This window comes from Cryptomeria japonica, chromosome 9 (genome assembly GCF_030272615.1).
Source record: "Cryptomeria japonica chromosome 9, Sugi_1.0, whole genome shotgun sequence".
Lineage (NCBI taxonomy): Eukaryota > Viridiplantae > Streptophyta > Pinopsida > Cupressales > Cupressaceae > Cryptomeria > Cryptomeria japonica.
This window is the reverse complement of record NC_081413.1, coordinates 648,437,049-648,463,083: the sequence shown is the minus strand read 5'-3', so window position 1 is coordinate 648,463,083 and position 26,035 is coordinate 648,437,049. Positions and strand designations below refer to the sequence as shown.

Below are 26,035 nucleotides of genomic sequence, written 5' to 3'. Positions count from 1 at the left end.
TAAGACAATCAACCCAAAATACATCATCAGCATTACTCTTTCCATTTAGAGAGATTGAACCTTTACCTTTCACCATGTAAGGAGAGTTGTTTCCAAATCTAACAACACCTCCATCAAATTCATTAAGGGTTATGAACTTACTTTTGTCCCTGGTCATGTGGTGTGAGCAGCCACTATCTACAATCCATTCATGACTATTCTCCATATGAGATACTAGTGCCTTTTTATCAGACAGTTCCTCCTTCACAGCTATAAACACAATTTCTTCATTTTCATCTTCTTCTTTCGACTCCTCATCGGTCACACCTTCATCTACTGCAACATAACAATGTTTCTTGCCCTTTCCTTTGAATCTTCTAAACGTTTCTTTCTTATCGGTGTTAGGGCAGTTAGCAACAATATGTTCAATTTGATTGCAAGAGAAACACTTCAAAGGTAGCTTTCCTTTATACTTACCAGTGCCTCTTGGAAATCTCTTTGCTAAAAATGCCTCAAGTTCCATCACTTGATCTTCATTATCTTCATTTCCCCAGTTACTTCCATGACTTGTCCTGCACTCATGATTTTGACATATATCTTTTGCTTTTCTAGCAGATGAACCGGTAACAGAATCTTTAAAGGTAGATTCAGTAGATTTTCTCACACTATTGTCAAAACTATTTAACTCCAAAGATGTAAGCTTACCAGTCAATGAATCAATAGTTACCTTATCTTTTGAAATAGATCTAAGTTCTTGGATTGCTGATACTTTATAGCATATTGATGTCGAAGAGTTCTGAGCATTTTACTTACTATTGTATCATCTTCTATTTTGCCTCTAGCACTCTTAATGCCACCAACAACTTCTTTGATTCTCTGACCATACTGTCCAATATTCTCTCCTTCAAGCATTCTCATGTCATTGAACTTTCCTCTCAAGCTTTCCTCTTTGGCTCTTTGAACATGCTCATCTCCTCCATAGATTGTCTCTAACTTTTCCCAAACCTCACCTGCAATTTCCAATCCTTGAACATCAATATATTCTCAATCAGATAAAGTACTTACAATAGCTTCTAGGGCTTGCATGTTATCTTGTTGTTCTCTGAGTTCATCCCGTGTCAAGGGAGTAGTGGTAGGAGCAACATATGTTCTTTCAACTTGCTTCCAATATTGTGCACCAAGACTTTTGATGTAGATCTTTATTTTGTCTTTCCAGATCTTATAGTTATCCTTATTGAATTTGGGACCCTCTTTCTTCATCATCTTGAATTCCTCAAAATCTTTTCCTCAAGCGGTTAGGCTTTCTGCAAATAGAGGACCAAATGATTTGATACCAATTGTTAATCCTATGAGGATCCGTTAGTACTGAGAGGAGGTGTGAATCAGTACTAAGACCAATCGAAACTTTAACTCAAAATCAAACTTATCTCAGATTTGAAACCATTTAACAAATATCTCAACTTCTATAATCAGATCTAATAACCTCTTTATCAGATTTGCTTAACACATTAATCAAATCATTTACCAATACTTTCACCACCAAAGCAATCATATAAACCTGATTATTTTCCAACTCATTAACCTTATCAATAAGATCAAATACTTTCTCAAACAACTTCTTATCAGTATCGGTAACCTTTGATAAACTTCTGATAAAACATCATAACCGGTGTCTCAGAAATAATGCATGAAATGAAATATAAACAAGAACATCACATGAAAACATTCCACACATCAACACCATAAGTTTTTGATGTGGAAACCCAAATAGGAAAAAACAACGGTGGGAGTTGGCACCCACAAATATTTGTACTCTTTTGAAGTACGCCATGTTAGGAGCTTACAATACGCTCGGTTAAGAGTAGACCCTGTTAGGAGTCACCCGATTAGAGGATTTGCCTTGCAGCCCGGTTAGGAGCTTGATGATCTGTTAGGATCAACCTTGTGAGAGGATTTAACACTCTTTTGAGAGCTTCCCTGTTAGGGGACTTAAATGTTTAAGGCATGTTAGGACCTACCTGATTAAGGGATTTAACCTGCTGCAACTGTTAGGGAACAACAATAAGAAAATGATTTGTTACTTGTACTTCTCTGCTTGCTTGATTAGATCTAGTTATACTCAACACTCTACAACTCTCAAGCATATCTCACACTTCACTTGGATTGCTTAACACATTCTCTAAGACCATCGACACAATAAACATCAACTATGTCAACCTAAATAGCCATCTCAACTAGGTCGGCCACGAAACCTAATTACATCATGAATTTACAATTAGATCACAAGAGATCATCATAGATCGCTATTCGGATCATTACAACAAATTACAATGCAATATCAACCATTGGTTGAGCATAACCCATCACAGAAAGCTGATATGTATCCTCCAAACACTCTACTAAGCATTTCATTGATTCCCAAGAAAATCTTCCTTGAATTGCACCAAAACAGCTATCAAATCTTTCACGTGGGTTGTGTCATGTTACCAACTTCATGTAGACTCACTGTCGATCACTGTCATAACAAAAATCATTACCGGTTTGATGATTTCTTCACCCGTCCTTAAACCCTAATTAAACCTTAGCAAAACTTCATCAGAAATTTGAAACACGCCTTCCGATAATCATCACAAGTTCCGATTCCAGTCATATACACCTTTCCATGATATAAGTTCACCATCCAAATCACAAATCACCAATCATTGCCAATCGACTGATCCAATCAAAACAATTCTGCTTTACCGATTAAAGTCCTATTTCACAGACTTTAGTTCACTGTCGGTAAACCCTGTCTTCAGATAAACCAAACCACTTAGATGACAAAATAAAACACCGAGAACATCAGGAACATCAATTTCCAGCAATGACAACACAAATAACTAGTCATGTCATCTATTCATAGAATCTCAATCTCTTCATCACAAATAGACTTCTATCCTTTACCGGTGCAGTCATCCAACTTCAACTACATAACTTGATCTGCATCAATTATGTCAAATGCCAACACAAGGATCCAAACCTAAAGTTATATCTAGTCTCTTTTGTTCTCTCCATGTTCTCAATTATTTGTTCCCTAAACAATTCACATAAGTCAAAGCTTGCTCCTTCTTTAACCATTCGGTACATTGTGTACATTGCAATACCAATTATTGGAACTTATCTATTTGTGAAGTAAATTTTGTAGGAAATTAACATAGAGGCATACTAGGCCCCTAGGTTAATAATATAATTTACACTCAAGGTCCTTTTGTCAAACTTGACCCCAGATAGTTTTGTAACTTCATCATTCTTTAATGGCTTTCATCACCCGGACAGGTTTGGCGAAGCACAAACTAGTAACAACCCTAATTGAATCCTTGGTGATCCTATAGGGTTTATCCAAATAAATTAACTCATCATGGATTTTTCTCAATACAATTCTTACCCATTCATAGTTGTCGCAAAAGTTAGGGAAATCCTTCCACACATCTTCTCCTTTTGCTACCAAATTTGCATATTCAAGTTTGTACAAGCCAAGGTCATCCAAGAGTTCATGTCAAACTGCTTTGAACTTTCTATGATCACTTTCATTTAGGGTAGAATGAATGTAGGCCCTCATATCCTTTATATAGAACACAAATGATGGAATGAAAGGGAATGCTCCATCCTTATCATTTTTGATGGATTACATTTTATGCTAGGTCGAGGTCTTTCAACAACATCAATGACTTGTGGAATAGCCATTGCCATTTATTTTAACTTTTAGAAACCATGGTTCGAAATGATTTAGAATAATACAAGTCTGCAAGCAGTTGCTAGGGTTCCACCTTTCGCACTTGAGATCCTTGAGTGATTTCTTCTCTTCTTTTCTCTAGACTTCAAATGTTTTCTTACAAATGGGATCAAATCAATAAAATGAAGCACAAATACCTTTGCATTTTCTCTAACCTTTTCATCATTAATACATTTCTTCATGTTAGGTAGCCATTTGCTAGACAATTCTAAGTCTTCCTAGTGATCTAAACACCTACCGTAACTCTTTTCATAATGTGATTTTGATCAACAAATTTGATCTAACAAATAGATCTTCCTCCATAAACATATACTCCAAATAGGTTGTCAAGAATCTTCATGTAAATATTAGTACTTTCATACTAATCTGGGGGGTGAAGGATTTTGCACATGATAAATCCCCCTAACTCAATGATCCAACACAATGTCATTCTTTTACCTTTTTGGTTTCCTTCTTCTACTCATTATGAGTATTCTTCTTCATGTCCTGAGTAGGTGGTTTCACAGAACCACTCCTACAAAAAAAAAATGCCCAAATTTATTGCACGTGTAGCAAACAATATTGTAAGATCCAGACCCGATTTGTTTCTCCTTACCTTAATTCTACATTCTACAACCTTATGACCTAACTTGTTGCATGCATAGCAATATCCATAGAAGGAATGAGAGCTTATTGTATTGTTTCTTTGAGGCACAAATGGTTTCTTACTCATGTAGTCATCTCTTCTTGCCTTAGTTTTGTACTTAACTATCTTATGACCAAAATAATTGCAATAGTAACAATAACCATGAAATGAATAAGTCTACCTTGAGTTGGCAGTCTGTTCAAGGAAAGAATTCTTGACGCCTTTCATTTGATCAAGCTGACTTTTGTTTGATCACTCTTCAAGTTTTTCTTGTCATCTTCAGTATTCTTAGAATCCTTAGCACAAACTTCATTCTTCTTTATCTTAGATATGTCTTTAGAAGCATCTGACTTCGAGTTCTAACCTTTTTTAAATCCAAGACCACTTTTGTCCTTTAGTGATTTTTTGCTATTGATTATCTCATCAACAATGTTGGTGTTGTTCTTGAATTTTAGGTTTTTGTCTATCTATTCTTTTTCTTTCTCCAATTCTTTCCTTAGAGAGACAACTTCTTCCTCAAGATTTGAACATTTAGGTGATTTGTCATGTAGCTTAGACCTTAGTAAATCTTCAATTCTCTTTCCTTCCTCAACTTGAATGTTCAGATTGGTGATAATATCATTAGACTCTCTTTGTTTGGTCTTAAATTCTTCAGATTATTCTCTTATTATATCTGGATCTTCTAATGCGGATCTGAGTTCTCCTTCAAAATCAACCTTAAATTCATCTGAATTGAAGTCCATTATGTCATCAGAATTGAAGTTCATCAAGTCAAGATCATCTTTTGAAGAAATCATGTTAAGGAACATTGGTTCAGTTCCCATGTGTTCAAGTGTAGGATCTACCACAATTGTTAGACTATATAAAGGAACCTTGCTCTGATACCAATATTTGAACACACCCCAAGATTGAGAGGGGGAGTGAATCGGTCATAACTAGATCTTCTAATTAATTATTTATTTCGCATCAAATAATCAACAAGAATAAAGAGAAATCAAACACACAACCATAACACCAAATTTAGGTGGAAAACCCCACGGGAGAAAAACCACTGTGAGAAAAGTTGCTTAGAGCTACTATCCAAATCCAGCCTCACAAGAGAGAGCAATATTGCAATAGGCTTCTATGCGATGAGCCCATAAGGACGTATACACTCCCTAAAGCTTTATGGCTACGCCAAAAGAAGCTCATCACTCCCTGAATTTTACAACGATTTACAAAAGTAATGGCATTTGTCAATGATACACTTTGTTGATCGAGGCATTGAAGCGCGCACACATCTCTTATATCTACACACTTATTTTAATTGATTTGATCTACCTTTTATATCCTTTGCAAGTCTTCAAAACATCACATAGGTTGGATACAACGTGGCATATGAAGGAAATGTGTAACAACATGTTAGTCGACCCCAAAACTCATAACCCAAACATATTAGGTCACAACAGTTCATGCAAAAGGGCTAACTTGTCCCAAAACAATCTTACAGGGTTGGCATACATTACTCCTCTTGGCACATGGTCCAAACATTTGGCTAAGGGGTAAATGTATATTTTATGATTAAAGGATTGAAAACAATATCAAGTGTTAGGAAAATTGATATGCAAAATATGTTGCATGTGGTCCACATCACAAATTTTTATATCAAAGTTTCCTTTGAGTCTTGAGAGATATATGTCTCCATTCAAATTTAACATTGTAGTCAATTCAAGCAAATCTTGTTAGACTTAACATAAACCACCCTCCCAAATGTGGAAGCAATACAATTAAGGAATGGCTAACAAGGCAAGGGCAACTTGGGACTTGTTCAATCCATATATAAGATATTTGAAAGCATACTGATTGAACAAAACAAAATCTCGTCTACAAGGAAAATTACAAAGATTTACAAACATAGTAAGGAAAACGTTGGAAGACTACATTCACATGGTTAACTTCTAAAAAGGGAAAATAAGAAATTTAAGCTTTTGGTTAAGTTCTAGATAACATCTAAATTAATCCTGTGCAAAACTAAAGCAATCTTAATTGAAATGTGAAGCATGCTTTTAAATGACTATAATCATTATCAAATTCAAGAATCAAAAGATTAACATTTGGAAGATTAGCAAAATCCATGCCTTGTATAATAACTTTAGGACAAACTTACAAGGTTGTTTCTTCAAAAAAAAAACCATTGCTCACTCTAATCCCTACTGCTTCAAAATCAATAACCAAAAAAAAAGACTTGAATATAATTGAAAGAAATAATCGCCCTAAAAATGAAAAATCCTATAAACTTCCATTCCAAAAATAGACAAGATTAAAAATTCCACTACATTATTACATAAAAATATGACAAGAATTAAAATAGAAGATAGACATTCAAACCAAGTCAGCCTTCTAACTCTTTTCCACCAATCTTCTTCACCAACTCATAAGCACTATATTAAACAGATATGAATTCACTTAGATTCTTGCATAATTTATTTACTAATATAGTATCAAAGTTTACCCTTTTACAGCATAAAGCAAGCTATCGTGATTGTGTGAAACTTACTAGTGAGCAGCATAGTTTTAGTTATTGCTATAAGTCATAAGCATTGGTATTTGAAACAACCCAGGCTTGTTTGGGTGTAAAATACCCATCTGCAATTTTATATGATTGAGGATATCATCTAGGGAAGGGAAAACTTACTAGAAATTTGTGAGGGCACAATGAGGATGGCAACTAGGGTTTGTCTCCTCATATAAAAATTTCATACCCAGTGCAAATGGATGCATTGGTTTGGTCCTGTGGAACCAGTTGGGTTGTCATTCACATGCACTGAGGTCAAGCTCTATAATGAGAGCATAATTATACAAACCTACTTTGAAAAGCTATTCACATATTAAAGATTGAAGTGTGTGCTATAGGCAATATTCTTTGGCATGAAAGTAGGAACTACAAAAGTAAAAGGTGAGTATTATTGGTACGAGGAAAGATGGGAGCTAGGAATCTCAATATTTTATTGAGTTCAATAAGAGCAGCTGGAGGTTTAGTTATTTCTTTGACAGCAAAGAAAAAGCCCAGCTCTAGTTTGCATGTGCTGTTTGTACAGCAAGGCTTAACCTGATAATATTTTTATTGTTTCCTACTCCAATCCCTAGCCTACAAAAACCCTCTCCTTCCTCCCTCACATACATCTAGCACTTCCTTCTATCCTCTTTCAAATTTTCATCTGGTTTCCTTAAAAATCATTCTCTTTGGTTCTAAGTTGCCTGTTAAATCTTTTCTCTTCATAGAAGCAACGGTAAGTGACACAAACACACAGTTTCATGTAGCTGTATTTCTTCTTTTTGCAGTTTATTTCCCTTGGCCTTTCTAATCTTAGAACTTCCATTGCTTGAAAAAGCTTCAATCAATCTTGGGTGCTTCTTTAATCTATCTTTGCTTCTCTGTTTCATTGATTTTAGGCACTTCCATTGTATACTCTTGATTTATAATAGTTTGTCTGCTCTTTCTGGGCATTTCTTTGCTCGGTTGCTTTTAATATTTGAGAGTTATTTGGAAGGCCCTCCAATCATATATTTCTGATCATATTTTTCCAGCATTTTAGCCCATTCGGGTCACTAATAGAGATTAGTATTTTGCTAGATTTGAAACACACATACTGTTGCAGTGTTATTAATGTTTGAACAACCTGTGGCTTCTTTTAGGATGATGTTACTGAATATGCTGCCAAAAGTATTTCTACTCTTCATGGTAGTGGCTCTTCCAACTGCCATGGCTGGAAAACCTCCAAGTCCTGTGGATGTGTCATTTTCAAGGAACTATGTTCCCACTTGGGCTTTTGATCATATCATGCAAATCGATGGTGGAAAACAGGTCGACCTTGTTCTAGATAAATCCACAGGTACATTACCAATGCAAAATCCCATGGTGATTGCAAAATATGCAGCTGTTTTAACTTGCATTTTGCAAGCCTCTTAGTATACATATAACATTTCAGTTTGGGTTCTTTAAGGGCATTTTATATATACATCATACTTGATGAAAAGCTTCATTTTTTTTCATTCTACAGTTGATTATGTCTTATTGCCTCTAAGATTGTTAAGATGCAGTTAAATGATCAGCTCTTTCCCTTAAATATAGATTCATCTATAAATAAAATATATTCATTTTTTGTTTAGCAAGTCTTATTCACTCCAATGTTCCAGAGAATAGTCTTCACTAATCTTCTTGCCATGACAGGCACTGGATTTCAGACTAAGGGGGAATATTTGTTTGGACACTTCAGTATGACTATCAAGATGGTCCCAGGGGACTCTGCAGGGGTTGTAACTGCCTTTTATGTAAGAAAAACAACCTTTCACAGCCTCACTATATCCCTCCAGTTTCTCCTATTTCACTGTTTTAAACTGCACAACTGATTGTATTTACTGTTTTCTATGAGGTGCAGCTATCCTCACAGAACTCAGAGCATGATGAGATAGACTTTGAGTTCTTAGGAAACAGGACTGGGCAGCCCTACATTCTCCAAACCAATGTGTTCAGTGGAGGGAGAGGAGACAGAGAGCAGCGCATATACCTCTGGTTTGACCCCACTAAAGAATTCCATTCGTACTCTGTTCTCTGGAACATGAATCAGATTGTGTAAGTTCATGTTTCTTTGATTGGTACCGATTCAAATCAATAGATCTCATGTTAAACTGTTTGAAGATTGGTCAATAGATCTCATGTTAAACTGTTAGAAGATTGGTCATTTATATTTTTTTTTCTAAAACATCAAACTTCGCTTTCAGGTTCTTTGTAGATGATGTTCCAATCAGAGTGTTCAAGAACAGCCATGATTTGGGAGTGAGGTATCCATTCAATCAGCCCATGAAGATCTACTCAAGCCTGTGGAATGCAGATGACTGGGCCACAAGAGGGGGACTTGAGAAGACAGACTGGAACAAGGCACCATTTGTTGCAGCATACAAGGGATTCCATGTTGATGGGTGTGAGGCATCTGCACCAAACTCACAGTGCTCAACAGTGGGCATGAGGTGGTGGGATAAGAAGGAATTTGATGATTTGGATGGACTACAGTGGAGAAAGCTCAAGGAGGTGCGCCAAAAGTATACCATCTACAACTATTGCACAGACAGAGTCCGTTTTCCAAAAATGGCTCCCGAATGTGCAAGAGACCAAGATGTCTAGGGAAGCGTTTTTCATATGACTCGCAGTCACAGTACAATAATATATGTTGGGTGTAGCTGTGGCTATCCTTAACATTATTCGTTGCATCCATTACAATAAATAACTTATTTATGTAATAGATTTATTGAGATTCAATTGCAGAGTCGATCTTTATCTCTCCATATTATTAGTGATAATGCTGTATTTTGGTTAATTTCTTCAACTCTGAACTGTCAAAATGTCGTTGTGCAAGAATTTTAAATTGTTGGATGCTGGTGTCTGCCATTAGTCATGTGAGATCTTTTAAGTTTTTTTAATAAAAATTACATAAGTGATAAAATGATTTTTTTAAAGGATAAATGGATCTTTCATCTGTTAGAAAAGTTTAATGATTCATGGTTCTGGATGAGTGGAAGGCCTGACATCATAAAGAATGAGGTGGGGATTGTATTCCTGACAACTTTAGCACAATGGATAATTCTCAGTTCTTAACTCTCAGGAAAGAAAAGATTTGAGCCTAAGACTTGAGCTTTCAAATTAGATAAGATAAAACCATCTTGTAAATGATATAAATCCTCGTCAAAAATCATATTTCTCTTCACATCAATTAAATGTTCTAAAATTGCTTCTAAATATGCTTTAAATTACTAAATAGGAAGAAAATACCAACTTTAAACTTTGATAATCAACAATTGCATCATATGAAAAATGAATTGGCTGCTACTCAATTTTGAAACTCTGTAGTTATCCAAGCTCTTCCATGGGACATGAGATTTCCATCACTTCAAATTGAAGAACAATTTCCTTGTTTGAGGATTCATGTGATTGTTTCCTCGAATCCATCATCTATTACAGTCATTTGCCTTTGGCCTCCTCACCTCATTCTCCCCTATTTCTTGTTTTGATTTTCAATAGCCTTCTTATCTATCCTTAAAATATGATGACATCTAATAAAAAAGATGGGCGGAAGACAATGACGTCAAATGAGAGGACCATAAATCAACAACGAGAGAGAGATTCTGAACAAAGCCACCATAGACTAGCTCAAACCACACCATGGCACGCAAACCAAGAAACAAAGCATAATTAAATTGTCTTGGTAATCCTACATAAATAGGTGCAGTCACCTTTCACAAGTCAAGGGCATGGATAATAATATCACCAAAATAGCAATGGTCATAAAATTGCATACAACTAAGGGGACCTCATTTCTAGACATTGCAAAAAGTTGCTAAAAAGTTTTGTTCTTTTATCATGCTATGTGAAAGGCTGGCAAAAGCTAAGAACATTTATTTTTTGTGGTTTCTTTTTCTATTGTCAAATTATGGCCATTTCCTTCCTAAAATGATCAACCATGGCTCTAATTTTGAGATAGATTCACTGATGGGACCACCCACATGCAAACTAATCCCTCCCATCCCCAAAAGGATTATGTTTTTAAATAACATTTGGTTAGAAATATTAAATTTCTATAATTCATGATGAACATTATGCTGAGCATAATATTTTGTTTTCAAAATATATACAGTTGAATTCACAAGCTCAGTATAATATTTAACATGTGGTTTCTATAATAAAAAATAGAACTTTTGTGTTTAAGTATTGGAACATTTATGTTGGATATAAAGATAAGAGAAAACAAGATATATGGTTAAAAAAGGTATTGAGATCATTTAGGTTGCATAGAAGTTAATATTTTAAATTAAAATACAATATTATTCTAACAACGAATGATATTGTTTTATTCAACTACTATGGATTTCATGATTAAGTTTTGGTTAAATCTTTTAAAATTAATTTTAAGGGCACTTCTCACTAGATGTGTTAATGTAGCAAGTTGTGTGATCAGTCACACCTCCTAACCTTAATTGTAGATAGATAAGAGATCAGTTTACATTTCTAAAATAAATGAAAGTACAATAATATCTATAAAAATGTTATATACTCACAAAGTTAGCTTGCATGACTATTGGCCACTATCCCCTAATCCACCCAAACATTCAAATGGACAAAATCAAAGATGAAATCCCAATTTAAATTCATCAAGAACGCTCCTTTAAATAAGGTATGTAAGTTGACCCATCCTCTATAGCTTGCTTGCTTAGAAAAATAACTAAGCCAAACACAAATGTGTCATTAGCATTTTTGGAGTAGCATACACTAAAAACATATGAAGGTGTCATCATCAACTTCCATTATGCTAGAGGGCATTGGCTATCTAGTCATTGTAAATTTGTCATTATGATTGCATCTAACAAGTTTTTCATTTTCACCATTAGTAAGCTTTTTAATTTTTCCTTTTATGTTAAATAAACAATAATTTATTTTATATATTTATAGATTACATAAAATTATTTATATTTATAAATTAGTTAATTTTATACTATATTATAAAAAAATATTTAATTATAATTTATAAATTGTTGGTTATATTTTTTTGATAATAAAATAATATAATTAATTCAATTATAAATATAACTTGTTAATTATATGATAAAATATCTTTTAAAAAATATTTCCTCGTATAATTTAGAAAAAAAATTATCTATATATATATATATATATATATATAAAATGAATATTTAACTTAATTATAAGTTAAAAATTGTTCATTATATATTTGATATTAAAATTATATAAATTAACTTAATTATAAATATAACTTGATTAATTTTTTATTATAATTAACAATTTTAAATTTAAATATATAATTATGTGACATAATTTAAATATTACAAGTTATATTTATAGTTAAATTAATTTATATAATTTTAATATCAAATATATAATGAAAAATTTGTAAATTATGGTCCGTTGATGGGCTTCCTAGGGTAAATCCTATTGGGAGTGATGATTCTGACATTTTATGGAGAAAAATGAAGAAGGGATTGGTGAAGATTAACTGTGATGGTGCTTCAAGAGGTAACCCGGAGATTTCAGGAGCTGGTTGTGTGGCTCGTGATGATGAAGGGAAAATTTTGATTAAAGGTGCTCAGAGATTACAAAATGGGACAAACAATGAAGCGGAGATTCAATAGGCATTAATGGCAGTTGAGTTAGCTCGCATTCTTAACATTTCTAAACTTCATCTTGAAGGGGACTCTAAGATAATTATAGATGCAATTTCAAAGGGATCCACCCAGTGTTGGCGAATCGATAAGTTTATTTCAGTAATTGTTTCAATATTGAGTTTTCTTCAAGATTATTAAATATCACACATTAAGCAAGAGGGAAATGGAGATGCTGGCCTCCTGTCCAACGTGGCTTGTGACTTGGACCTCCTTATTGTTCGATGGTGGGACAATTTGGATGTAGAGGTGTTTTGGTAGGACTACTTGGCATATGTCATCATTGTGTTTAGATTTTGTAGTACGACAACATCACTTCAACACCTTAGTTTTGTTGTGGCACAGATTTTATTCCTTAGCATTAATATTCATGTCGCCACCTTACTTTGTCATTAAAACAGTTGTCTTTGGGATTGGTTGTACTTGAGGTGGCACATTTCGCAGCGCAGCGAGCGACTGGTTGCATTTATTTATTTAGAAATTTTTCAGATTTTTGGCATTGTGAATTTTTTTTCCGTTGAGTGAGAGTTTGTCTTACCAATTGTGGGTGCAATATTGAGTTTGCTCGGCTTTGTGTGAAAATGGAGGCAAATTTCACACTTCACTCCAGCAAGCAACAATTGGCCTTTCTTGGTGGCATTTCGAACAAAAGGTTGGGTGGAATTTTCAAGTGCGATGAGGAGGAATTTCTTGATATTATTAAGCACCTTTTGGGTCGAGATTACCTGATCTCTGAATACAGGTACAGGACCAACATGGATATTGTGTCAATGATGGTGGCCCAGGGGTTGAGTTTTGGCACAAAAGCTGAGGTGGAGTGGGTTTTAAAAGCCTGTATGTCAGCCCATTCTCCATGTGGACTAGTTTCGTTAATGGCAAGGGCGGTTCTAGGGCAGGGATTGAGGCCACCCTTTAGGGAGGGAGTGATGTCAAACCGAATTAATGTTCAGTACTGACCTTTTATGTTGTGGAGGGATGGTGCAGACCAAGTTTTGAGAACCAATGAATCTTGTGAATCTTGGGAAGATCTTCTAGTCTATGTTTGGTCTGCGAAGATTGAAAGAGAAATGGCTCGTGCAACAAAGAAGAAGAATGACCACAACATGAGGACCAAGACAGAGTTTGCAAATGGACCATCGAGGTCTGCCTCTGGTCAAGTTGTGGATTAATGTGGGTGGTGATGGTGTTGGCATTTGCATGAAGATTGCATTAATGATATGTTATGTTGTCATTGATGTCAATAGAACCGGTAATGATATTGTTGTAATATTGTTATTGTAACCGGTAAGAAGAATTTGTGAGGAGAACCGGTAACTGGTGTAAAGGTATAAATCTTATCTATTGGTGTAACCGGTAAACCCTACCTATTGTTTTTGATAAACCCTAACCGATCAAGTTTATTGGTTATATTGGTTTATGATCTGATGATGAGCGGTAATGATTATGGCACGAATGATTATTGTATGAAGACAATTCAAAGAGATTTTGGTGAGTTGTAACGGTTTTTATCTAGGGAATGAGAAAATATATTACATCTAATGCAAAGCGCATGATGAGTTTCAAAGTTCGATGAAGCGATGATCAAGGAGCGATCAAGGTTTTCTTGATTGATGTGCAAAGATTGCTATGTAATCCAACGGTCATACTTGAACTGAATTTGTTTGTAATCTCGATGAGATTTAGGTTTTTGTTGTGTTACCAACCTAATTGATTTGTATTAAGGTCGACAAAATTGTTTAATTGAGAGAGTTGGCTAAGAGATAGACACAATTCAATTGAGTGTGTGGTTGCCTAACCGAATGATGTATCTGCAGTTTGAGTAAAGGCAAATAGGAGCATGAAATGGATCTGATCGAGCAAGTGTAATGCTATTTAGACAGATCACCAAACTCCTGTTGTTTTCTAACAATTACAACAGAATTGAAATCCCCTAACCGGGTAAGCTCTAACAAGCTTGGTGCTATTCAAATCCTCTAACAAGGTGGTCCATTAGATTGGATTTTTAAATCCTCTATCGAGGTTACTCCTTACAGGGTATTGCTTCTAACAAGGCATTTGTAATCAATCCCTTAACCGGGTGATTCCTAACAGGATCAGTTCTTAATAGGACTTTCTGTAAAGCTTTAACAGGCTAGGCTCCTAACAGGGTGAACTTCAAAAGAGCTCAAATATTATCTTGTGAGTCTCATCTCACCATGGTTTTTACATATTTTGGGTTTCCACATCAAAAATATTTGTGTCAAGTGGTGAATGTTTTTGTGGTTATGTTTTCATGGTTGATTTACTTAACTACTTAACTATTTTGATAAGTCATGATAACCAGAAGCATTGAGAAATGAAGAAGTTGTTTACTGTTAATTTGTTGTAATAGACACTCGGTTTATCTTATGAGTCTCAAAGATTATTTCATTGTTAGTTCTAAGTTTACATTGAGAGATTGATTGGTGAAGTTTGTATCAATTTTTCTATCTACTGATTCACCCCCCCCCCCCCTTCTCAGTAGTTGATTGGATACTTATTCTTTCATCATACTATCAGATGGATGGTGTGTATTGGGGATGTCTTGAACAAGTACATCGTTTTTCCCTAATTTTGATGTTGCAGGGGTGCCGAATGCTCTGTTTCTTCTTGAGAAATGGTTGCTCTATTTTTGTGATGGGTTTTTTCCTGGTTTTTTTGGTTACTTGTTAATATGTTTATGGTGTTTATGTATTTGGGGTTGTACTGTAGTAATTGCAGGCTTGGTGATCAATATGGGGTCGTCATTTTGAATTGAAAATGTATGTATGAAGGATGTTTGGGATATTGGAATTTTGGTCACAGGCCAATTATATGTATATATTTAGGGGGTGTCGAGGTGGCAAAGATTGGACATGGGGGTGGTTGCCTATGGTTTCAAGCCTTTTATATCTTTTGTATTGTTTATTTCCTACATCAATAAAATATATAAATTATCGATTAAAAAAAATCATAAATTATAATTAAGTTACATTCATATGTGTATGTGTATGTGTATGTGTATGTGTATGTGTATGTGTATGTGTATGTGTATGCGTATGCGTATGCATATGTGTATGCGTATGCGTATGAGTATGTGTATGTGTATGTTTGTATGTATGTATGCATGCATGCATGCATGCATGTATGTATGTATGTATGTACATACATACATACATACATACATACATATAATGAAGAAATATTTTTTTAAGATATTTTATCATATAATTTACAAGTTATATTTATAATCAATTGAATTAATTTATAGAATTTTATTATCAAATAAATATAACCAAAAATTTATAAATTATAATTAAATATTTACTTAATAATATAGTATAAAATTAAATATTATATAAATATAGATAATTTTCTATAATTTATAAATATATAAAATAAATTATTTTTTATATAACATAAAGAAAAAATTGAAGTAAAAGATAAAATTTAAAAAGTTTGTTGACGGTGAAGATTAGAATTAAAAACTAAAAATTAAAATCTTGTCAGCTCCAATTATAGTGACAAATTATGTGCGTTGCATGAGGTAGGGTGGCACATGAAAGTTGTAGGATGAGGTACGATGGCATGAGAGTTGTCACTAGTTTTATGGGGTTGCATAGCTAGTGCCACTACAGGAAGGTTAGAGGACCAAGCAAGAAGGACCATCAACTTGTCATCGTAAGTAGAAAGGAGGAAAACAAATACTATTTTCTAAGTTAAAAAAGGGATACAAATAATGTATGTTAATTATTAGTGATAAGAAAGTGAAGTACAATTGAAATCAATTCATCAACCCATGTCTGAAATAACTTAGATATGTGAATATGTAATTATCTAAGGACAAGTGCATATGTATGAAAGGATCTTATCATCGGTGGCAAAAACCCATCCAAGGGTGCCTATAAATATCCATATATAACCATTCATAGAGGGATTATAATAAAAGGTGAAATTGAGGACATATATAAATTCATAAATATAGATAATTTTCTATAGTTTATAAATATATAAAATAAATTATTTTTTATATAACATAAAGAAAAAATTGAAGTAAAAGATAAAATTTAAAAAGTTTGTTGACGGTGAAGATTAGAATTAAAAACTAAAAATTAAAATCTTGTTAGCTCCAATTATAGTGACAAATTATGTGCGTTGCATGAGGTAGGGTGGCACATGAAAGTTGTAGGATGAGGTACGATGGCATGAGAGTTGTCCCTAGTTTTATGGGGTTGCATAGCTAGTGCCACTACAGGAAGGTTAGAGGACCAAGCAAGAAGGACCATCAACTTGTCATCGTAAGTAGAAAGGAGGAAAACAAATACTATTTTCTAAGTTAAAAAAGGGATACAAATAATGTATGTTAATTATTAGTGATAAGAAAGTGAAGTACAATTGAAATCAATTCATCAACCCATGTCTGAAATAACATAGATATGTGAATATGTAATTATCTAAGGACAAGTGCATATGTATGAAAGGATCTTATCATCGGTGGCAAAAACCCATCCAAGGGTGCCTATAAATATCCATATATAACCATTCATAGAGGGATTATAATAAAAGGTGAAATTGAGGACATATATAAATTCATAAATATAGATAATTTTCTATAATTTATAAATATATAAAATAAATTATTTTTTATATAACATAAAGAAAAAATTGAAGTAAAAGATAAAATTTAAAAAGTTTGTTGACGGTGAAGATTAGAATTAAAAACTAAAAATTAAAATCTTGTCAGCTCCAATTATAGTGACAAATTATGTGCGTTGCATGAGGTAGGGTGGCACATGAAAGTTGTAGGATGAGGTACGATGGCATGAGAGTTGTCCCTAGTTTTATGGGGTTGGATAGCTAGTGCCACTACAGGAAGGTTAGAGGACCAAGCAAGAAGGACCATCAACTTGTCATCGTAAGTAGAAAGGAGGAAAACAAATACTATTTTCTAAGTTAAAAAAGGGATACAAATAATGTATGTTAATTATTAGTGATAAGAAAGTGAAGTACAATTGAAATCAATTCATCAACCCATGTCTGAAATAACATAGATATGTGAATATGTAATTATCTAAGGACAAGTGCATATGTATGAAAGGATCTTATCATCGGTGGCAAAAACCCATCCAAGGGTGCCTATAAATATCCATATATAACCATTCATAGAGGGATTATAATAAAAGGTGAAATTGAGGACATATATAAATTGAGGATTTTAGTAGAGGGTTTGGAAAAGTCATATTCCAAAAGATTCTTAGTGGTCATAAGAATATAAACACTCAAAGATAATACTTAATTGAAATTTTTGGGTTTGATACATAATAATTGTACTTTTAGTCTAAGAAATGAATGTAATCATTATTGATTTTGATAATATAAATATTATTTTTCTAATAATAGGATATATCTTTATTCTATTTTGATTTTCTAAGTACTTTTTCTATAATGATCTTCTTTCTTTATTTTATGATGTTATTTTTAGCATTCTATGCACTCAAGTGAAATTTCTAACAAAGGACCCTTCCTTGGGTGGTCAATAGGCTAGTCTAAATGAATATTTTAATGTTGGATTACCTAGCCCATGTCCAATGCTAATGGAAATATCTCGACTTTTTTTGTTTCAATTGTTGGGACTTATTTTAAAAGGTAACTTGAAACTCAATCATCTTAGTGAGTACAAGTATTAGCAAGATAAGGTGTGGAAGAAGTTAGGTTATGGAGATTCCTTATGAGATAATGCTTGTGTACTAGTTGTGAAGAACATTAATCTAATGACCAAAGTGTGTCATAGGAGCTTGTGAAAAAAAAAAATGCATACATCGAGTTGCAATCTATGGGTGGGTAGGTAGCATGGATTGATGATAGAGGACTGTAAGCAAGGTCTTATTGAAGAATACGAAACATGATTGTGCCTAGGATAGTAGAAGAAGGATCTAGGATACATTATATATGTTAGAATAATATATGTCTATTGGAACATTTTTCATATGACTCACACTTGTAGTACAATAATGTATGTTGGGTGTAGATGTGGCTATCCTTAACATTATTTCTTGCATTCCATTACAATAAATAACTTATTTATGTGATAGATTTATTGAGATTCAGTTGCAGATTCAAATCTTTTATTTGTCCATATTATTAGTGATAAATTTGTCATTTGGTTTAATTTGTTCAACTTTGAACTACCAAAATGTCTTTATGCAATATTTTTAAATTGATGGATGAATAGCCAGTGTATTTGCCTGGAGTCGTTTGAGATCTTAAAGTTTTTAAAAATATATATATGTTTGAAAATGAATTTGTTTTGGAATAAATGGGTTCTTAGTCTATTGAAAAAGTTCAATGATTCATAGCTTTTGTTGAGTGAAAGGTATCAAAATCATAAGAGATGAGGTTGGGATTGTTTTCTAAACGACTTTCACATAATGGATACCCCTCAATTCTTAACTCTAAGACAAAAAGTGTTCAATCTAAGACTTATGCTCCCAAATCTAATTGAAAAACCCATAATAAATGATATAAAATCTTTCATAAAAACTATATTTCTCTTCCCATTATATAAATGTCATGCACTTGCCCGATGCCTTAAATTCCTAAATAAAAAACAAATATCAACTCTAAACTTTGATAATCAACAATTGCAATATTTGAAAAATGACTTGACTGCTACTCAATTTTTTTTCCCTTATTTGAAGATTCATGATAGTATATGATTATTTCCTTGAATGCCTCATCTATTAGAGTCATTTTCCTTTAGCCTTCTCACCTTTTTCTCCCCTACTTCTAGTTTTGTTTTTCAATAGCCTTCTTATATATCCTTAAAACAACAAGAAATCTAATGAAAAGATGGGTGGAAAACAATGAATTCCACTGAGAAGACCATAAATCAACAATGAGAGAGAGGAACAAAGTCAATATAGACCAGCTCAAATCACACCATGGCACACAAGCCAAGAAACAAAGCACAATTAAAGTCTTAGTAATCCCACATAAATAGGTGCACGCACCTTGCACAAGTCAAGGGCACGAAGAATAAGATCACCAAAATAGCAATGGTCATAAAATCGCATACAACAAAGGACCGCATTTCATGGTAGACATTACAAAAAGTTGTAAAAAAAAGTTTTCTTTTTCTTTATTATAATATGTAAAAGGTAGTCAAAAAAATTGTGAATATTTAATGTTTTTGGTTTCTTTTTCAAATTATGATCATTTTCGAGGACATTAATTTTCAGATAGATTAATCAATGTCATGACACAAAGCAAATAGGCACAAAGCTATATGATAAACAAACAAATACAAGGTGGAAACTTAGCATAGAAATTTCCCAGGAAATAGAAGAAACATGAAATGTTGAATGAGGAAATAGAAGAAACCTGAAATGAAGTACTAAGAGTGTACAAGCAAAGCACAAGATTTGTTCCGCCTCAAGGATCCAAATGTAAAGAGATTTTGCACATACAACAAAGTCATGAATGCAAGATGAAAGAAAGAATCAAAGGAAAAGGTGGACAAAGATAAATTATATGAGTAATGGGGTATCCAAGGGTGGGTTGGCAACGTCTATCCAACACCCAAAATTTACCATTGACTATATTTAATAATTAGTTGAAAAAAAATCCTTGTTATATTTTAATTTTTTATTATTTAAAAAACATGGTCAAATGACAAGTTTGGGTGTTGCATAGACACTGGTTAAGACTAAGAGACCACACAAACTATCAATGGAAGAAACAAAAGAAGAAGAAGAAGAAGAAGAAGAAGAAAAAGAAGTGGAGCAACCCCTACAAAGGAGGAAGAGTCACTTGATGATTTGCAATGAAGGACTTTCCAAAAGAGATTAAGGCAACAATAAGCGCAAAGAGGGCCAAGGCACTTGAAAGGGAAGTAGAGATAAGGGACAAAGCAATTTTAGAGGTCAACCCCAACCTTATTGAAGAGCATAAGCAAGAATTAGCCAAAGAACAAGCTCAAGAGTTCTGCACCAAGCAGAGAGTGGATAAACCCATGGAGGGGAATCCAGAAAGTGAAGCTAAGCTTAGGAACAAGACAATTGTGGTGACACAAAAGCTATATGAGGAGATGCTCAAGGGCAATGAATAGAAGGGCTACACCACTAGAAGACAATTCAACCAGGACGATGAGAGATGTAACACAAACCATCAGGCAAAGGATAACACATAGGACAACACACAAAATAAGGCCAAGGATAATACATAAGATAAGACAGAAGACAAGGTGGAGGAGCATCTGGCAAACAAGGTATGGACAACCATCAATTTATAAAAAAATTTGTCAAAATATGCGCAAAATAGATGCAAGGCGTTACTCTCTTATTGGCAACCATTTCTTTTAGAAATAATATTGTGTGCATGGTCAATGAAGAAAATTCATCAATAATCATAGGAAACCATTTCAACCAAGTAAGAAGGTCAATAAATTCTTCAACTTTAAAAATTAAACCGATTATGCCACCTGTCAAGCTTAAGGGAAGAATGAATTGAATATGGGCATTCATAATTGAGGAATCAACACATTTAGAGGACGCAATATAACAAAATATGAATCATAACTAACCAAAGAAAGAAAGAAAGAATTCAATTAAGCCCATGGCTATGTGGAAGAGAAAAAAATTGTTTTCATGAGTGTAAAGCAAAATGTAAGGTGTAGTGGAATGCGTATAGAGGGGGAGGTCATGGAAGGGAGAATTGATCCAACAAAAGGTACACGTATTTGGTCCCTAGTATGTAGAAGAGAGTTTGCAAAGTTGCAAAAGGTTCGGTAAGTTGTTCTTAAGAGAAGGGTGTGACAACATGGGTGTTGCAAAGAGGAAACATGTAGGAAGAGTGGATTTATGGAGTATAATGGGGAGATGTTGTTCTAACAAAAAATAAATTGGATGTGATGCATATAATTGGAAGGAGAACTGATAAAAATGAAAGAAAGAAGTTATGTTTTGTTAAGGTAAGAAAAACAAAGGAAATAAGAGAAAAGAGGGCAAGCATAATTAAGGGCTCGGAACACGGGTATGTGCAGGATCATGGTGGGCCAAATAGGCCCTTAAGTGGCAATGAAAATTCAGAAAACTAGAGTTAGGCAACCTGACGTAAAAATTTGAATATAAGTTATCAACATTATTTTAAAAATATGTAAGAATAGAATCTATAGAAAATTGAATATAGTTTTTAAGCTACTGGCTGTTTTTTGAAAGAAAAAAAATCTGTTTGACGAAAAATTTTAAATTTCAATGCAGTATTACTAAAATTTCAGGAACAATATAAGAATTAGTTGTTTGTCTGACCATCCTAACCACAATCAAATCATAATATTTTTTTATAAGATTTTATATATAAGTAGAAGACTCATGTTCAGAGGTGACACATCTTTTTGTAAATTTTTTTGAAGTAAATAATTAATTATGATTTTTTACTACAACTTTTCAAAAATATAAAAACATGTATGTTTGGCAACCATAACTTGGTCAAAACTTTATATAATTCATTTTTTTTTAATCCTATAGTATGTGAAGCATATAATGTGGCGCATATTTGAGATTCAAAAAATCGTTTGAAAGTTGATGTTTTTCAACCAGCATATCAATCAAAACTTTAGTGAGAATTCAATTAGAAAATGAATAATAATAATTTGTTAAAGTCAAAATAAGGTAAGGGTAAGTGCACCAAGATGGTGAACAAAAAGGGGGTAAAAGTGGCCACTTTTTTTTTCTTCTGAAAATAGGTAAACCTCAACTTCAAAGAGATATTTGAAGGTCATGCACTAAAAACTAGAAGTTGAGAAAAGAATAAGAATTGTAGTGCTCTAGATCTAGTTTCTAAACTACTAAATTTTTTCAAAATTGGATAAAATTAAGAGGGTCAAACCTCTCGCGCATGAAAAATTATTCCTATTTTTTTCAGAAAAAACATAACATAGTTGTTTTTGTGCGTTGCACAAAATATATAGCTAGATTTAGTATTTTGCAAAACCCTTTGGTAAGATGATAGGTAAGAGTGAGATCTAGAACTTGTATGTTTTTTTGTAATTTTTCATTGAGTATTTTTTTTTAATGATTTTTTGAAGTGACTACATCATGAAAATTTGATACATGTTCGTGCGCTAGGCATAACTTGCATCAAAATGCAAACTTCTTTTTTTAAAAGTGTATAGAATCTAGTGTTGGACAGAAGATGCCACTGAGAGGCGGGGGGTGAATCAATGGTTTCCAAAATATTTAACCTTTTAATTCTAACTGTGTACCGGTTAGCATTGCAAACACTAAATAAACCTACCGGTTAGATAAGGAGGAGATCAAACAAAAGCACACGCACAAAGGCACATCCCATAACATCGGTTGTACGAGGAAAACCTAAGAAGGTAAAAACCTTGGTGAGAAATGTTGTTGGAGTCTACTGCTCCATTCCAGCCTCACAATCAAAACTCTGATTACAACTTTTAGGGCACCAACCCTTGATAGTTTAAGGTGCCAACCCAAAGAGCACCAACCCCTACATTGAGATCCAAATCAGTGATTGCACTGATGTATAACTTATTACACTGATGGCACCTTGTTGCAAATGAGTTTTGCAACACCTACACTCTACCAGTTCTCTCTTCTTTACCAACCACCCTCTGCTCTACTCTCTATCGGTTCTTTGTCCTCTCCTTTCTTCTTATCCTTCCTCTGCTCTGTCTCTGCATGACTAACCTTTTCTCACTCTCTCTTCTCTATCGGTTCACACACTGCTTCACACCATTGTCATACTTAGCGATAGTTTATCAGTTGCCTTCATCTTACCAGTTATACCCTTCTTTTCGGTTTAACTATTCGAGCACTTAGTCACTTCAATGTATTTTCTTTTTAACACTTTGACTAATCAACACTATGTCTTTCCCCACATCTGGCATGCAACATCAATCACACCTGGTCTTTGGTCTACATCCTTACACCCAAGTTTCCCACCTAAACACAGATTCAAACATTGGCATGATTAGGGTTTTCCTCCATCAATCACGAGGCATGGCATATCCAGTCGAATCTCATCAGATCTAATCTACCAGATAACTACTTGCACATCCCTACCATTAACATGTCTTCTAGTGCACATTTATTATATGTTCTATTCGCCCATGCTCTTACTGTTTGTCGACCATGTTCATCCTCGTTTGTTGACCATGTCCTAATCTTTGTGGTTGCCTCCACTCAATCTGGTTTGCACCTAAATACACTGCCTTGATCAGTGCACGTCGTGGATCCGATCTGATTCATCCTACCTCAAGCCGCATCCCTCTACAAATCGACCCATAACAATCACAATCGACCACATCGACTGTAAGGTTAATTCGTCGTTACATGTATGTTTGCCACCTTAATGCCATGTGGACACATTGTCAGTATCCAGCTTATCTCAAGCCATCATGTTGATTTGGACGTTGTCACCGACCAATCACTCAACCAGTCCATCTTGCTTACCAGTTCTCTAACCGTACTAGTACAACTCACCTTGTCAGTTGATCATCTTGTCATCACCTTCTCTTCCTTGCTGGTGAACTACACTTATCGGTCAACAAAAATTTTGGTCCTCGGCAAATATGTAGGGTGAGTTATCATGCACCTCTCCATTTGATTGAGATCACTTCACATTTGTCTCTCTATTCACTTAGTTACATATCGATCTCCTTGTTTACTGGTTGCCACTCTTGATGACTTCATGCCATCAACTTCCACTTGTTATGCATATGTGGTTGCACTATTTACTATCTGCATTTTGGTAACTCCATGTGTGCAATATGCAGATTCACCTGCATCCTTCTTCATCTGTGGCAGACTCATTTGTATAACTAACAAACCCATCACTCTTCATCTGTCGCGGTAACTCATCATGCCTTCTATGTCGGTCCAGTGCATATCTTTGATTTCATGCAATTGAGGCATCTTTGTGATTCACTGATAGATCCGATGTGAGCCACCAATATCCTTCATTCAACTTCTTGGTTAACTTATCCTTGCAAGTTATAGTGTATTCCATGCAGGTTGGTAAAAAGATTCACTTACCAGTGGGAGTGGATCCTTGACATTTGCTTCTGACATTGCACTGATATGACATTGTTGTCATAGAGAAGATATATCTTCAGTCAGGCACATAAGATCTGGTTGGGTTCATTCATTGTTAGTCATATCTTTAGCCTATGACAATATTATTTACTAGTGGGAGTCCTGCAATTATGACATTCTACTGCATACCGGTGACTTGCACATACTTCACCTCCGGTGCTGATGTGATTCTTGTAACATTCTGCTTCTTCATCACAATCAAAATCCCAGTATCTACATCCACTAACCGGTGATCTAACTTGCTTACCAGTGGATGGGTACACTATCCACACTTTCGGTTGACATCAATAATTGCATATCAACAATTCTTCCATACCAGATGTCTTGTTATATCGATACCAAACTATACCAATTGACATCAATGAAAACACAATGCCAACAATCTCCCCCTTTGCCATTGATGTCAACACATGTGGTATCCGACATACCACAGACTCTCTCTCCCCCTTTGACAACAATGGCAAAGGGTCTTGACATCCTATACACTAACTGACATCAATTGAGTATACTTAATCTGATACCGATTGTAGGAGCACTCAATTGTTGAAAGATGTGTCAGTGAATACTGCTTACCTGTCGGTCAGACTGCATCTTTCCCATTTGATACCAATTATTATTAAGAATCAAATGTGATTATATTGTGAGTGCTACCAATTTATGATGCAGACGCTGATACCAATTTGATACCAATCAAATATCAATGGTATGTTCTTCCTCTTTGGGGGTTGCTCTGACACTAATCTATTGACGGCAATCAGGTACCAATTTGATGTATTATTCCCCTGTGCAGGTAATTCTCCCTCTCTTTTTTCTATGTGTCACGACCGGTTAAGAGAGCGCTTTTCTTTTGCTTTGCAGGTTGTTCAATCGGTAAACCAAACTGCACTTCCTGTCATCCGGTGGTCCAAATTGTGACTTCAATCAACACAAATTTGACTGACCTTACTGGAAGCCTCTGACAATTCCTGATTAGCACATTCTTGTCCTTTTCAATTATTCTCCTGGGCAAACTGATTGTGACTTTGATAGATAAACAACCTGAATGGACACCCTCCCAAAGTCACCAACATACCGGTGTTGTCAACCATCTGCCTGATCTGCCAATGTGTTCAGTATGTCTAATACCAATCAAATAATATGGTGGTGATCTCCCCCTGAACCACAGATCTCAGGTCTTTTTTACCGGTCAGGACCTACATCGGAGCTCCAATATGCACCTTATACTAGTTGAGATGTCCATGCGTGATCATTCTGGTGATCTTTGGGCTCCATTATATCCACCACAACTTATGACATGATCTTAGACAAATGCAATGTCATCCTACAACATTGTCATGC

At 34.5% G+C, this 26,035-nt stretch overlaps 1 protein-coding gene across 1 annotated transcript; it reads left to right on the top strand.

Annotated features, from left to right (window-relative positions):
- Positions 1–7,415: 7,415 nt before the first annotated feature.
- Positions 7,416–9,786, top strand: LOC131066738 (xyloglucan endotransglucosylase protein 2). Its single transcript, XM_058001572.2, has 5 exons — positions 7,416–7,645; positions 8,052–8,248; positions 8,587–8,687; positions 8,795–8,988; positions 9,138–9,786. The coding sequence occupies exons 2-5, from the start codon at positions 8,053–8,055 to the stop codon at positions 9,535–9,537; spliced, it is 891 nt and encodes a 296-aa protein (XP_057857555.2). The 5' UTR covers positions 7,416–7,645; position 8,052; the 3' UTR covers positions 9,538–9,786.
- The last annotated feature ends 16,249 nt before the right edge of the window (positions 9,787–26,035 follow it).

Bases quoted from the DNA above. Each gene is read 5' to 3' on its own strand.
- LOC131066738 (XM_058001572.2), top strand. From the start codon at position 8,053: ATGATGTTACTGAATATGCTGCCAAAAGTATTTCTACTCTTCATGGTA. The intron at 8,249-8,586 runs GTACATTACCAA...TTGCCATGACAG, and splicing joins TGTTCTAGATAAATCCACAG to GCACTGGATTTCAGACTAAG. The intron at 8,989-9,137 runs GTAAGTTCATGT...CTTCGCTTTCAG, and splicing joins TGGAACATGAATCAGATTGT to GTTCTTTGTAGATGATGTTC.